Raw genomic sequence first — 15,164 nt, 5'->3', positions numbered from 1 at the left:
AAGAAAAGGGAAGGGGACAGCAAGTGTCAGTATGGAAGGGTTAAAATTCTAGATAGGGCAGCTAGGGAAGGCCTCACTGAGGTGACTTGTTCATTCTCCTCTCAGATGTTGTCCCCATAAAATTCCCACCACCGAGACACCCCTGAACCGTCACCATAGACTCTTGTGCTCTTCCCTCCCACGTTTCCATCCCTCTCCCTCTTCTTCCCCAGCTGAATATCTCCAATTTATAGTTCGCCTACTGGTTTTGTCTCTTTTTTCCCTGATCCCTTGTTTGTTTTCCCTATGTGAAACCATCCTATAAGTGGAATCATCCAACATTTTTCTCTTTCCTTCTAACTTATTTCACTGAGCATAATCCCTTCCAGCCCCATCCATGTTGCTGCAAATAGCATGAGTTTATCCTTTTTGATTGCTGAGTAATATTCCATTGTGTATATGTACCACATCTTCTTGATCCAGTCATCTATTTTTGGGCACTTGGGTTTTTTCCATATATTAGCTCTTATAAATTGTGCTGCAATAAACATAGGAGTGCAGGTTTCCTTTTGAATTAATGTTTTTGTGACCTTTGGGTAGATTCCTAGAAGTGGAATTGCTGGGTCATATGGTAGCGCCATTTTTAGTAGTTGAGGAGCCTCTATGCAGCTTTCCATAGCGATTGGACCAGTTTGCATTCCCACCAGCAGTGGGCACCTTTTTCTCCACATCCTCGTCAGCATTTGTTGATGCCAGTTTAATGTGTGCCACGAGAAGGTGACTTTTGAGTAAAGACCTGAAAGGGACCAGCCACATGGGAATCCCAGAGAAAATCCAAGGAAATCCTGCAATTCAGGTAGCAGGAACAGCGCCCAGCCCTGAGGAATGCGTGTGCCTGGGTGTCCAAGGAACAAGAGGTCATGGACAGAAGCAAGACTAGATAGGAAGCTACTGCAACAGTCCAAGCAAGAGATGATGGTGACATGGACCAGAAAGATAAGGAATGATCAGATTCTGGAAATAGGAAGGTAGAGCCAACATTTGCTGATAGACAGTGTGGGGGGGTGTATACACAGTACAAGAGGTGGGGGGTGAAGGAAAACCCGAAGACTTTTGACCTGAGCAAGCAATTGGAAAGGATGGAGTCCAATGTTTCGTTCCTTCTTCCCTTTTTCCACCACTCCTCGTTCTCCCTCACCTCCCAGATTTGAATTTCTGTCACTTACATCACATTCTCCCCACTCAATGGAAGAAACTTAGAAAGTACTGGTATTCAAAAGAAGAGATTTAAACCTTGCTTATTGTTTTGTTTACCTAAATCAAAAGAGAGAAGAAAAGAAAAACATCTGTGTGCTTCACAGTTCTGATTTTGTAATCGCGAATGATTACATTAGAAGAATGGTTTTCAGCCTTCAATTTCAGAATACTGAGATTCTATATATTATAAATAGACTAAATACTCTGAATAGCATAAATACGCTGAAATTCTGCTAGTGTAATTCTGGTACATAGAACGGTGGCTACTTATTGAGGAAAACAAGCCTTCTCAGAGGAAAGAAGCATTCTTGGCTCTTAAAATTTAGGTTATAAAGAGAGCTATACTTGACAAACTAGTTGCTACTTTTGTCAGATGAATTAGTGCAATTATTTAGCATCATAAACTCAGAATTTCACCAATTTTACTTTTTCTGACTTACACTTAGTTCAAGGAGAGGACAGATTAAATAGAGTAAAACAAAAAAGAATAGGCAATGAATGATAGTTTCATGTGAGCCAAGACAGTAAGAAAAACAAGGTAATCTGATTTTATTTTAAAAGCTCACTTGTTACTTTAGTAATAAAATAGCTGTTATAAGGCCTCCCTGGTGGCACAGGGGTTAAAGTCTCAGCTCTATCAAGCTATCGACAGCCACTGCAATATGAGTTCATCCCTAGCCAGGGAGCTAACCCACGTGGCACAGCAGACCTCTCCTGTCTCACCCGCTGCTCCCCTCAGCAGTATATTTCCGCCTGTTCTACTCCCCACTCCGTTTCTGGTGAATTCTGTCACCCCCACACTCATACCTTTGGCCTATACCCCAGTTCTTGTATTCATTAATAAATAAATAATTCTATAAAAAATAAATAAAATAGCAGTGATATTTACGTTTATAGCCAATATTCTGGTCTCTGTAGAAAAATAATGTCTTTCTTTGACATTGATAAATCATTAAGCACTCATCTTACTTGTTTCAACATAAAAAATAACTTACTATCCTTATTAGTAAATAACCTGCTTTGCCTTCAACATATAAAGCAATTTATATCTAATACAATACATCCTTTTCATCACAGAAACATAAGTTTTAACTATGAAGTATGTTTACTTTTGCATTGGCTAGTGTAGCAAACTGAACATTTACAATATGATAAAAGAAAAAACTCTCATGTAACTACCTCTAAATAGATACTTCCTAATTCTGAAGCTTCAAAGCTGGCTTCTCCCCTGGGCTGCAGACAAGCCTGTGTGACAGTTTCCTGGAAACCACCAGTGCCAAGTCAAACTCATTTTTTGCCTCAAGCTGCCTCTATTTCTGTGCTCTGTATAGCTGTCACTTACATCCCCATCCACCTGGTCAACCAGGTTAAAAACTTGAATCATCTTTGACCCCTTTCTATCCTTCACTGTTTATATCCAATTAGTCGTCAGGTACTGTCCATGGAACGACTTGACTTCCAAATGGGCCCCCCTGCAACTGACACCTTCTTTTTCCTGGCTGCCAGAATTCATACCACTCGATTTATGTATTGATAGTACCTGCTTAAAAACCTCACACACTATCTCCCATTTTGTCTGGAATAGCCTAAACTTAGCAAAGTACGCAGGGCTTCCGACATTTTGACCCTGACTCCACAACTGCTTCTTTTGTTTTGATTATTACCAGGGCTGAATGTATAGCAGTGAGTGAGTGATGACATAGAGTGGCCAGCACCGTCCAAAGAAGTATGACTGCTCATAGTTCCCAGGAGACGTGGATAATCCCACACAGGACCACCTGGCAAAGTGCCAGATCAGTCAGGAGGAAGAGGAACTGGGAGAAAATATGACCCAAAGGCTTCATTGTGGTTTCTGAGAAAGCATGGGTGAGACAGAGTGGGGAAGTTTGAGCAAGCTCAGGAAGGGAGTATGAATAATATCTGCAAGTTTTGGGCTAGAGGGTGATCTCCGATTATCCAGTACTTGGCCCTGGGGTGACTGAGTGCAAATACTGACTTGCTGTGTGAGAATTATATAAAGGAGCTGGTTGGGGGGTTGGGATTTGGATTGGTTGGTCCGTGTATGAAAGGTGTATTGGCTACCCTCAGAATTAGTTCCTCCCTGGGTGCCCCTCAAGATGCCAAAGCATCATAAAATATATCAAATAAAAACATGGCTAATTCACACTTCCTAAGGACGCTGCCTATACTCCTAGTAGCCCTAGAAGGTGGCCTTCTATAAGTTATGTAATGTAACACTCTGCTATCATCCATAATCCTGAGTAGCACCCCAAAATCTGATGCTATGCTACTATGATCCCTTCATTGTCCCTTCTCCCCACTAAAGCTAGTGACATAGGCAGCCAATCTTTAAGGTGGCTGGCAAGCTATGCTTGTGAACAGCCTCAAAACATGCAGTAGATCATCCACCTTTCCTGAGGATTTAAACTAAGAGCCACAAAAGAAAAGGAAACCACTAGTTGATGACAAGGTGAACTGGAAGGCCCTGAAGTATATTCAAGACCCTTGCAAACAATGTGTGCTCTAGTACCCCACATCCCCTCCAAAATACTACAAATAACCCATCACAACCTATCTGGAGCTAGTGCTGGAGTATACTGGCTAGCTGTTTTATTTTTGTTTGCTTGTTTTCTTTAATGTTTCTCTCAAGTACTATGATTAACAAGAGATTCACAGTAACAAAACTATAAATCGCTCAGATTTGATCAAGTCTGGGATGCAGGGCACAATGACGCCTTTTTTAAATCCCCAAAAGTGTGGCAAAGTGCTTTTAATTTCATAGAAACACAATCTAGCGCAAATACAGCTTGCAGCTTCAATGACCATTTCAGCTTCTTAAAAAAAAAAAAAAAGATTTCAGCTTCGTTTTAAGATCTACACTCCGCAGGAAAAAAACTTTGGCCAACTCACCAGCTGCAGCCCCGCCCCGGCTTCGCGCTGATCCAAAGCCACAGGCTGTCGATTGCTTCTGCCTGGACCGACCCATCCGGATCGACTGCTCCTGTCTGGCGCGTCGCCGAGCGCGGGAAAAGTTTCAATCCGGTTTGGCGGCCGCGGCGCCCGCTTGGTCCCTCAGAACTCGAAGCGGCCGCCGACCCCGCTTTCCTTTTCCATCCGGGCGCCCGGAGGTGCCCCAGAGAAACGCAGCTCACGTCGCCGCCATGTCCGAGGCTTATTTCCGGGTGGAGTCGGGAGCGCTGGGGTTTGAGGAGAACTTTCTCTCCCTGGACGACATCCTCATGTCCCACGAGAAGCTCCCGGTGCGCACCGAGACCCCCATACCGCGCCTCGGCGCCTTCTTCCACGAGCGGGCCGGGGGCGCCGAGGCTGACGACGCCCTCCCGCAGGTGAGCCTGTGGGCGCGGTTTCCCGCCGGACACTGCGGCGCGGGGGCTCGGGGCGCGCGGGGGCCGCTGGGATCTGTAGTTTGGGCGGGAGGCGGCCGAGTGCGCTGCTGAGCGTGGGTCAGCAGGTGCCCGCGGGCGAAAGTGTCCTCCCCACCTGGTCTTGGGGAAACTAAACGTGGCCAGGGTCCAGGCTCCCTCTAGCAAGGGTTGCATCTTTGAAACTTGGGGTTCAGCATTGTTCGCCCCGCCCTCTCTTCCCCTCCCTCATGTATTGATGCTTCAGGATTGACTTTTTAAATTTTTTTTAAAGATTTTTTATTTATACAAGAGCTGGGGTGTAGTCCAGAGGGGGTGTTTTTTACCCCCCTTAGACTTGGGATAGCTAGGTCATGGATTTTTCAAGCTTCCTTTATGCCTTTTTAACTGCAGGTTTCCTCTAACCACAGTTTTAATTGCGTTTTACAAGTTTCGATTAGTTATAATTTCATTATCACTGAGTTCAGGAGGAGTTTTCTAATTTTCTGTGGCCAGAAAACAGTTGGAATGGCTTCAGTCTTTTGGAGGTTGTTAAGACCTGCTTTACACCGCAACATAAAATCAATTTAACCATTCTATATATACTTGAAAAAAATGTGTACTATGAAGTCATAGTGTGCAATAAATAATCTATATCTGTAAATTAAGTGTTACTTCCTTTTTCGACCTCTTCTACATTCTTTGTTTGCTACTTCTCATTTATTAAAGAGATAAGTTAAAGTCTGCTATGATTATAGATATGTCTGTTTCTCTTTTTACTTGTCAGTGTAGATATTTATATTTTTCTGGTGAATATAATGTTCCTTTTATCATTGTTCATGTCCCTCTTTATCTCTAGTAATTCTCCTTTCTTGATTACAGTTTATAATTTTTCCATCCTTCTGTTTTCAACCTTTCTCTGTCTTTATACTTAAGATATGTCAGTTGGGTTTTATCTTTATTTAGTTTGACCATTTTTAATTGGTGTATTTAATTCACTTACATTTAATTATTTATGTAGTGGTACTTATTTTTACCTCCCTACTATTTTTTCCTATCTGGTTTTTTTTTCCTTTTTTTTTAAATGTTTGCCCTCATTTATGTGTTATATATAGAAAATCTCATTTTGGGTCCTCTCTGGTGGCTCAAGGGGTTAAGACACTATCTACGAAGCTGTCCGCAGCCACTGCAGCACAAGTTCAATCCCCGGCAAGGGAGCTGCTCACATGGTGCAGAAGACCTCTCCTGACTCTCCCACTGCTCCCCTCAACAGTGTATTTCAATCAGTCTGCCTGTTCTGCTCCCCACTCTGTCTCTGGTGAATCCTCTCACCCCCCGCACCTCTGGCCGGTAACCCAGTTCTTGTATGCATAAATAAATAAATCTTTAAAAAAAAAAAAAAAGAAAATCTCATTTTTCACTGGATTCAGACTTAAAGGTAGAAGCTCCCAGAAAAGACAGTCTCCGTCTCTTGGCCATCTGTTACTGCTGTTTTTCTTTGGCCTCTTTCACCCTCTTGGCCAAAAGTTTAGTGTATGACCTCTTGTTTTTATTAGTACGTTGCTCTTCAGGGCCATACATCAGTGGCTGTATTACAGGACCTGGAGGAACAAGATGCTGAATCTTGGGCACTTGGTCCTAAGTTTCTTACTTCTCTGTTTAAAAACCTTCTCACACACGTTGGTGGACATTGTCTTCTTTAAAGAGGGTGAAAAGTTTGTGAATTCCGCTAGCTCTTTTGGGCTCTGGGTGATGGGTTAGTCCAGGAATATCCTTCTCCCCATCTTTTCACAGTGACCCATTGAGAGCATTCAGATTGACATCCACAATGCACATTTGCACTTTCCTTTATCAGCCATCATAGTCTGTAACAGGAAGGCCCCTTACTCAGAAGCAGGTGGACAAGGCCATGATTCAAAACTGACACCCTGAGAATAGGCACTATCGCTCACATGATGTGTCACATGCACTGTGTGTTTTTATTCTTGTCTGATGCAGGGCTCAAAGCTTGAATTCCCTCTGTGGCTGGCGAAAGGACTTTTTGACAATAAGCGGCGGATCCTTTCTGTAGAACTTCCCAAGATCTACCAAGAGGGTTGGAGGACCGTGTTCAGTGCAGATGCCAATGTGGTGGACCTCCACAAAATGGGACCGCATTTCTATGGCTTTGGCTGCCAACTCCTGCATTTTGACAGTCCGGAGAATGCAGACATTTCCCAGTCTCTCCTGCAGGCAAGTAAAGCATAAAACCTGTGGTGCTGCACAGTCTAAAGAGCCAGCTGTGGGCATTGCTCTCCCCGGGGAAAGTAGGTAATTTGCACATAGTTTATTATTACTCCAGGTCACTCTACGACTGGATGATGCTTATCAGTCATACATACACACACACACAATTTTATGTATTTAAAAAATATTTGATGTTTACATAAATATTAAATATTTTTATTGACTAGTTTTAATATATGGTGTTTAAATTTACAGATGTGTGTGTATATGTATGTGTGTATGACTTATCTGCTGCGCTTCAGAATTTCTTGCTAAGAGTTGGCACTAAGGAAATTTAGGAAATAAAAGGGTTTCCTGGGCTACAGGTGACAGGCACTTGGAAGACATTTTCAGCCCTCTCACAGGAATGGCCTGAAGCTTACTGCAAAAATACAAGCATTATTTAGTTATTTGTTCCCTTCCCTCGCTCTGGGGTTAAGACCTGGCTCCGCCATATACATATGTGTGACTTAGCTTAGCTACTGGACCTTTCTTGGCATCAGTCTTCTCCACTAAGTGAAGATATAATGCCAAAATAATACAGTTGCAGTAAGATTATGGAGAATCATGTAACAAGTGAAACTTTTTATTATTATTTTCCATGGACAAAATGATGTTATACATATATTGCCATCCTTTATGATACAATTATACCTTGTCATAGTGGGTTTTTTTTATTGTTACTATTAGGAGGAACTATCCTTTCTACCTATTGTTTTACTTCTGCATTTCCAGCTTTATAAGAATATGTTTGCCCTCCCAGACTGCGCTGATGCCCTCCATAAAGCTTAACGGTTCTTTGGCCTACTGCTGTTTTTAATGAAGATATTAAGGAAAAACTTTGTTGCTATTTATTCAGAAAAAGAAGTTAATACATAGACTATAGAGCTTCTGAAACTTGCCCTAAAAATAAGGACGATCCATTTGCCTTTTAATATCACCAGGATATATTCTTGAATTGAAAAACTGCCCCTTTTTTGTAAATGATATTTCTTTTTTCCATCACTGCTTTGAAGTGCTGCAGACTAGTTATTTCTGTATAGGGTTACATCCCCATGATGTTGGAGAAACTGAAGCAGGGATTGTGGTTTGGGCCCAGAACCCTGTGGTAAAATGGTACCCTGAGTAGATCTTAGGCTTCTCCATTCAGCACTCATACTGTAAAGAAATGGCATTCAACTGAATCCTTAGTTTTCTCTAGTTGAAATCCGTCTGCATGTCACCACAGTATATTTTTTTTTAATTTATTTATTTATGCTTACAAGAACTGGGGTGTAAGCCAGAGGTGTGGGGGTGAGAGAATTCACCAGAGAGTAGGGAGTAGAACAGTCAGATCTGTTGAAATAAACTGCTGAGGGGAGCAGCGGGGATGGCAGGAGAGGTCTGCAGTGCCATGTGGGTTCCTCCCTGGCTGGCCGGGCTCAAACTTATGCTGCAGTGGCTGGTGGTAGCTTGATAGAGCTGTCTTTAACCCCTGCACCACCAAGGAGACCCCCGCCACAGTACATTATCATGGTCTTTGTTACCAATCACAATAATGGGTCATGCTTTTTAATCCCCTTCTTTAGACATTTATTGGACGTTTTCGCCGCATCATGGACTCTTCCCAGAATGCTTACAATGAAGACACTTCGGCACTGGTAGCCCGGCTCGACGAGCTGGAGAGAGGCTTATTTCAAACAGGGCAGAAAGGACTGAATGACTTTCAGTGCTGGGAGAGGGGGCAGGCCTCTCAGATCACAGCTTCCAACCTCGTTCAGAACTACAAGAAGAGAAAATTCACTGACATGGAAAACTGAAGGCCAGAATGGATCTTCGAGACTTACCCCTCTCTGTGTCGGATAGGAGCCTGGTTGACCTCATAATAGACCAGAATCACGTCCCATCTACTGCCTGGCTTCCTGTAGCTGTCTCGGAAGTGGTATCTGATTAGGAAAGGATGTCCCAGAGGATTTTCCTAGCTCTGATTCTTCCAGGACTATCTTGCCTTGCTGACCTGTGGTCTAGACCTACTTAACCCAAGAACCCAGAGTTAAGGAGAAATCAGAGTCCTCCATGAGTAGGGATCCTTGATCTATACATCACAATAGTGTTGGGATGGGGGCCCCTGTGTGTCAAATGTCCTGACTTCACTGACTCCAAAGGACAGGTGAAACTCAAGCCATCTTAGTCTGTTCTCTAGCTGTTCTCTTGAGCCAAATTGCTTAAGACTAAAGCTTAATCTTCCTCATGGTTGCACAAAGGACAGTACCCTCAGAATGCTGGCCTTAATTGTAAATATCTCCTGCACCTGTCTGTGGGGAGTTACCTCACTTTTGCATAAGTCACCCCAAGAATAGGGAATGAAAAGGGGGAGTAAATGAATGGCATGACGTTCACTGAAGGGAAGACACTGCTTTTCTTCTCTCTCTTCAGGGCTTTGTGAACTGGACTTCATGTAACTGTAATTACCTAGAGGCAAAATGATTAAACTGAGCTTGTAGAGAGCACCCCCAGTTACTCCATTCCCCTCCTAGAAAAGCTGTCAGGAAGTCATTTGGAATTACAAAGTAGTTATTAAAGGGTGTTAACCAGCCCTTACCCTTATTACATCAGGAAATCAGGACTTAACGGTTGCCAGTGATGGAGAGTCCTGTTTGAGAAGCTCAGGTGGCCCATGTCAGTGGGCAAGGAACACCGAGTATATTTTGTCAGTAATTTTTCAACAATATTACATAGAGGATCCCTGATCATTTACTGAAAATCTATTTGAGCAAAAGCAGAGAACCCTTGCTCTGGAGATCAAAGCGGGAGCCTCAGGCTGAGAGGACACAGCTTTCCCTGGGACCTGCAGGACTGTTTGAAGGGCAGTTTTCTCCACCCCTTCCCACTTTCTGCAACTAGAAAATTGTCTGTTGCTGGAAATTACAGAGATTTGTGTATCCAGATTGTGTAGATGTCTTGGTGCAAACAAAGAATGTCAGAGATGCTTTTAAAATGCCTGTTTTATGATGGAATTGATATTTTTATAATTGCATTTTGGTGCTAAATAAATGATCCATTTGCACATGAATACTATGCAAATACTATCTCTGAACTCTAGTAGTACAGATGATCATGCAAGGCTATCAGAATTTTGTCTCTGATCGTATTTAACAATAACGTCCAAATAGATCCATGTTTCAGCCGCTCCTCTTTTGTTTGTTTGGTTCTCCTAATCCCAGGTTCCTTCTCCAGAGGAACCGGCCATGTACTGGGAAGGTGGGGCTTCCATTACTACCACAGCACTCGCCTTTAGCCAAGGCTCCCGGAAATAATTCATCAAGTGAAAAAAATCGTTTAAGTCTTGGATGTGTTATTTTCACAGAGAGCTTTGCATTTAAAGTCAGTCCTAAGGCGGTTGCCATTTTTTTCCACTATTAAAATAAATTTGCTCAGGGGCCATGTGCCAGGAATACGTGAGTAAAGGAGAATTTATTCCTTGTTCTAAATTTTGAAGTCTGTAGCCTCTGAAGCCCTTTTCCAATTTCCAGTTTGCCTTCAAGCCTGTTAATGACAACCCCTCTCCCCTGCAACTCTCCCTCAATTATCTTTTGAATTATTACATTTGGTCCCTTCAAAGAGGTGAATTTTTCAAATCAATGGATTGACTATGTGTAATGGCAGGAGGACATGGAGCAGGATCTCTATGACCCGAGCAGACAGGTGAAGGAGTCCTGGAGCCCTCAGTGGCTTTTGCAGGCTTTTATTGAGTTTACCAGGTACATGGCAGGCAGAGGTACGGGGGGCCGGGAGGCTGGCGGGCCTCCCAGCCCCCAGCAAATCTTCCCTCTACCTGGGCTCTCCGGCATTCTCTGGTAGCTTTGCTCTCTGCTGCTCTCGTAGTTCTGGTGTCCCCATGACGCCACCCTTATAAGCGCAGCCTTAGCCCAGGTGTACCCACTTAGGCATGCCCGCACCCTACTGCAGGTGCCTGCCATCAGGCATGCATTCAGAACCACAAGGATCCATCATCAGTCCTAATGGCTGACGGGCAGAAAAGCCTGATACTTCTTCACTTACCCTACAATCCACCCCCTCAGGGTTTTCTGCCAGAAAGTCTATATACATGTCATATACGTTTCTCATGGTAATATGAACACTGCAGCCATGGCCCACAAAAGCAAATGAAACACATAACAAAATACAACAGAACACAAATGAGTCCAGGCAGGGCACCAACCTAGCGGCAAAAGACAAGATCATTGGCACCAGCAGATGATCCACCACTTTTGCTGCCGAAGGCACTGCTCACACAAGGGAGGGGAACCACTCAGGCACTTGACGTCGCTTGCCAGGAGCCATCAGGCTTCCTGGCCTTCTCCAGCTGTGGTCTTGGCCACAAGCCACACCTCATCCGCCCCCAGGATGCACTCACTCTGGGACTGATGATTCTGTACTTTGGGGGTAATCGCCCAATCCTCAGTGTTTCTGTCTGCTGTCGCTCCAACACTTGGCTTTCATAGCCACCAATGTGACACACAGACCCTTGCACTCAGGCCAACCCATTGCACAAGCACATGGGCCGGGGATCTGTGGATACAAGCTCCACATGCGGCCTCTCTTGGGTCCCCTCTTTGGCTGTGGGCTCCACCACAAGCCATGTTCCCCAAGGATGGGTTCCTCAGCTCCTTACCCTTACTTGACAACAAGCAGGGCGTCACCCACAGGTGATTTTAAGAGACTCACTGGCCTTCTTCAACATATTCAAGATGCTTAACAGCCACTTAGGGCTTCCCAATCTCAGCACCAGCTGTAGCCTTTCTAAGTTGGCTTTTTCTCTGCCTGGCTGCAGAGAACTTGGCGAGGGCTTCCTCCCTCAGCCAACCTGGGCTCTTGCACCAAGGCCCACTGGCCATGCCTTGATTTTTATCTCCTGGGGTTTATAAACAATACCACCTACCCCCAGGGCCCCAAAACGTATCAACCTACCAAGGTTCCTCCGCCTTCTGGTGGGATTGTCAGTCCAAGTACTTTAGTCCAAGTCCGTTGGCCTCTCCCTGCATCAGCACTGGTGAGCTCCGAATCATGGTCCTTTCTTCCCCAATGATTCTGCTGCCTCAGGGGTCGTTGGCTGGTCCTCTCGGGCCATCTCCTCCAGGCAAGGTCTCCTCCCATAGTTCCCGGACCTTGTCCACCTGCTGTGCTGCCATGATGCCTCCAGCATTGTCACAGGCTCTTGGGCTGCTACTCCTCAGTCCCTCCAGAGGTCTTCGGAGCCGTCTGCATGGATCATCCTGCCGACTTACGCCAATTGTAATGGCAGGAGGACCAGGAACAGGATCTCTATAACCCGAGCAGACAAGTGAAGGAGTCCTGGAGCCCTCAGTGGCTTTTGCAGGCTTTTATTGAGTTTACCAGGCACACGGCAGGCAGAGGTACCAGGGGGCCAGAAGGCTGGCAGGCCTCCCAGCCCCCAGCAAGACTTCACTCAACCTGGGCTCTCCGGCCTTCTCTGGTGGCCTTGTTCTCTGCTGCTCTCGTGATTCTGGCATCCCCATGACGCCACCCTTATAAGCCCAGCCTTAACCCAGGTGTACCCACTTACGCATGCCCACACCCTACTCCAGGTGCCCGCCATCAGGCATGCAGTCAGAACCGCGAGGATCCATCATCAATATTAATGGCGGGAGGGTAGAAAAGCCTGATACTTTTTCATTTACCCTACACTCAGTTACTGAATTTTTCTTATCATCAAGGGGCTGGGAGGATGTGTGCTCTTTCTCTGGTCTTAGTTATGTACAAAAGACCTCCCTGTTGATGTTCAGGTGTTTCCTGGGATAGTCTGCGCTGCCAGAGAATTGGGACAACCATAGGTCTCCTGAGTCGATTCCTCTGGACTGCAGATGGTTGCAGGTTCAGTTGTTGGGTCTCTTCTAGCCATTCTCCCTTTCTGAAAATCTCGAAGTCTCAAGCTTTCAATACCATCTCTATCCTGATGACTCCCAAATTCGCATCTCCTGCTCATTGCTCTCTGCAACTCCTGACTTGTAGTTTCAGCTCAGCACCTGACTTAACATTTGCCATCAGCCAAAACTGGGCTCCCGATCTCTTAACCCTTTTAGTCTACTCCTATAATCTTTGTCAACTCTGTTTTGGCAGCACCATCCTTCCCTATTTCCTAGGACAAAAACCTGTCCTCTGTGTGTGGAAACTCCTTCTTTTCCTCTCCACACCTTTTGGATTTACCTTTTGCACATTCTGATCGCCTCTTCCCCACCTCCAGTCCTGTCCTGATTGTTGTGGTCGCCTCCCAACCACTGGCTCTCTTGTCTCCATGGCAGCCACAGTGGTCTTGCTCAAAAATAAGTTAGATCTTGTTACTTCTCTGCTCAAAACCCTTCCAGCTCAGAGAAGACCCCTCTATTGTCCCAGCACTGTTTGTCTGAAAGTCCGTCTTTATTCCAGTGAACAGGTAATGCATGTGTTTATTGCACGAGTCATTTGTGTCTTCTTTTAAATAAAAGTATCATCACTGCCTGTAAGATTTTTGAGCATCTTACAGAGCTTCTCATTAATCTCTCAGCACCACTGGGCCTGAGAAGTTTCTGGAATACTGTGTCTGAAGTAGTGAAACTGAAATGCAGAAGTACTGGTGTCTCAATAAAATTCATACAAAAATGAATCTGGCTCTGATCTCTGTTCTCTCCTATCCCATTATCCTTCAAGAAATCCTAGCTGAGTTTTTCATCTTTATACTTGTAACAATAGTGTCTATGTGAAAATACACTCTTTTAAACTGATCCCAGCAAAAGAAAATAACAGAAGCTGCTGTGTGTTTCTGAAAGCACTTATCTTTGTGTTTTAGAGAAAAATCTATACTTGAAGTGAGCAAACAAAATGTAGGCTAGTTGCTTAACCAAAATAATTTCTCTAAGAACCCTAATTTCAACTGTCCTCAGCTAGTTTAGATAACTGAAAAAAAAATTTTTTGTTTTAGGGCCTCCCAAGTGGCGCAGCAGTTGAGCGCTGGGTTGCGAAGCTGCCTGCAGCCTCTGCAGCGCCTGTTCAATCCCCGGCTGCTCCCCGGCCACCAGAGGAGGGTCCCACATGGCGTGCAGACCTCTCCTGCCGCCCGCTGCTCCCCTCAGCAGTGTACTTCGGTCCTTCTGCCTGCTCTGCTCCCCGCTCTGGCTCTGGTGAATTCTCTCACCCTCCCGTGCTTCTGACTGTACCCAGTGCTTGTATAAATAAATAAATAAATCTTTAAAAAAAAAAAATTTTTTTTGTTTTAAATATTTTTTGGAGGAGGGGAAACCACACTTTTACTCAATTAAGAGAAGCATTTTTAATGGAGCTACTATATGACCCAGCAATTCCACTACTAGGGATCTACCCAAAGGACACAAAAACATTGATTCAAAAGGACACCTGTACACCTATGTTTATTGCAGCACTATTTACAATAGGTAAAACCTGGAAACAACCCAAATGCCCAAAAATAGATGACTGGATCAAGAAGATGTGGTATATACACACAATGGAATATTAGTCAGCAATCAAAAAAGATAAACTCATGCCATTCGCAGCAATGTGGATGGAGCTAGAAGGAATTATGCTCAGCGAAATAAGCCAGAAGGAAAAAGAAAAATATCAGATGGTTTCACTTATAACAGGATTATCGGGGAACCGAATAAGACATCAGTATAAAATAAATAATAACAGTATAAAACACAACAAAGCAAAAATGAACAATTATAAATCAGAGACATACTGCAGGGGAGGAAGAGGGAGAGGGAACAGAGGGAGGGAGAAACAGAGGACTGTGGTGATGGTGCACTGGTGCCTTGGGGAAGGAAATTCTATGGGGACTCAATCTGAGGGGGTGGGGGGAAGCAAATATTGTTTAAAAATTAAAAAAAAAAGTTAAATTTGAAAAAGAGAGAAGCACTTTTATACTCCAGAGGATTTTTTTTCCTAACACCTACCACACCATGCATTCCTAGGAAATGATGTTTCCTGCAACTCAGGCCCCTTCTATGGTTCTCAGAGAATGTGCAGCTTGGCTGACACATCTGAGATTTTTAATGTTAACTACACTGAGAAACAATTTTTAAGAGATGCTTAAAGTCTGAACCTAAAGTATCTAAAGTTTAGAATTCTGTCACAAACTCTTGTTATGGCTATTTTGAATAAGCAATAAATCCCCAATCCATAATGAGTAATGAGTAAAATTTACAGTGAATGAAGGGCAAATCTGAGAAAATCTTATTGTCACCCTCTTCCTGAGAGCAAATGATTAACTCAGAAGACAGGCCTGGCCTGCTTTTGTTTGAGTTCATT

General features: G+C 44.1%; 1 protein-coding gene across 1 annotated transcript; it reads left to right on the top strand.

Annotated features, from left to right (window-relative positions):
- Positions 1-4,397: 4,397 nt before the first annotated feature.
- On the top strand, positions 4,398-8,662 carry GINS3 (GINS complex subunit 3; the record flags this gene model as incomplete). The annotated part of the gene is made up of 3 exons (XM_084257659.1): positions 4,398-4,583; positions 6,597-6,830; positions 8,432-8,662. 3 exons carry the CDS (start codon positions 4,398-4,400, stop codon positions 8,660-8,662), a joined length of 651 nt encoding a protein of 216 aa, XP_084113785.1.
- Positions 8,663-15,164: the final 6,502 nt, after the last annotated feature.

This window comes from Talpa europaea (assembly GCF_964194135.1).
Source record: "Talpa europaea genome assembly, chromosome: 16".
Lineage (NCBI taxonomy): Eukaryota > Metazoa > Chordata > Mammalia > Eulipotyphla > Talpidae > Talpa > Talpa europaea.
This window is presented reverse-complemented; position numbering and strand designations above follow the sequence as displayed.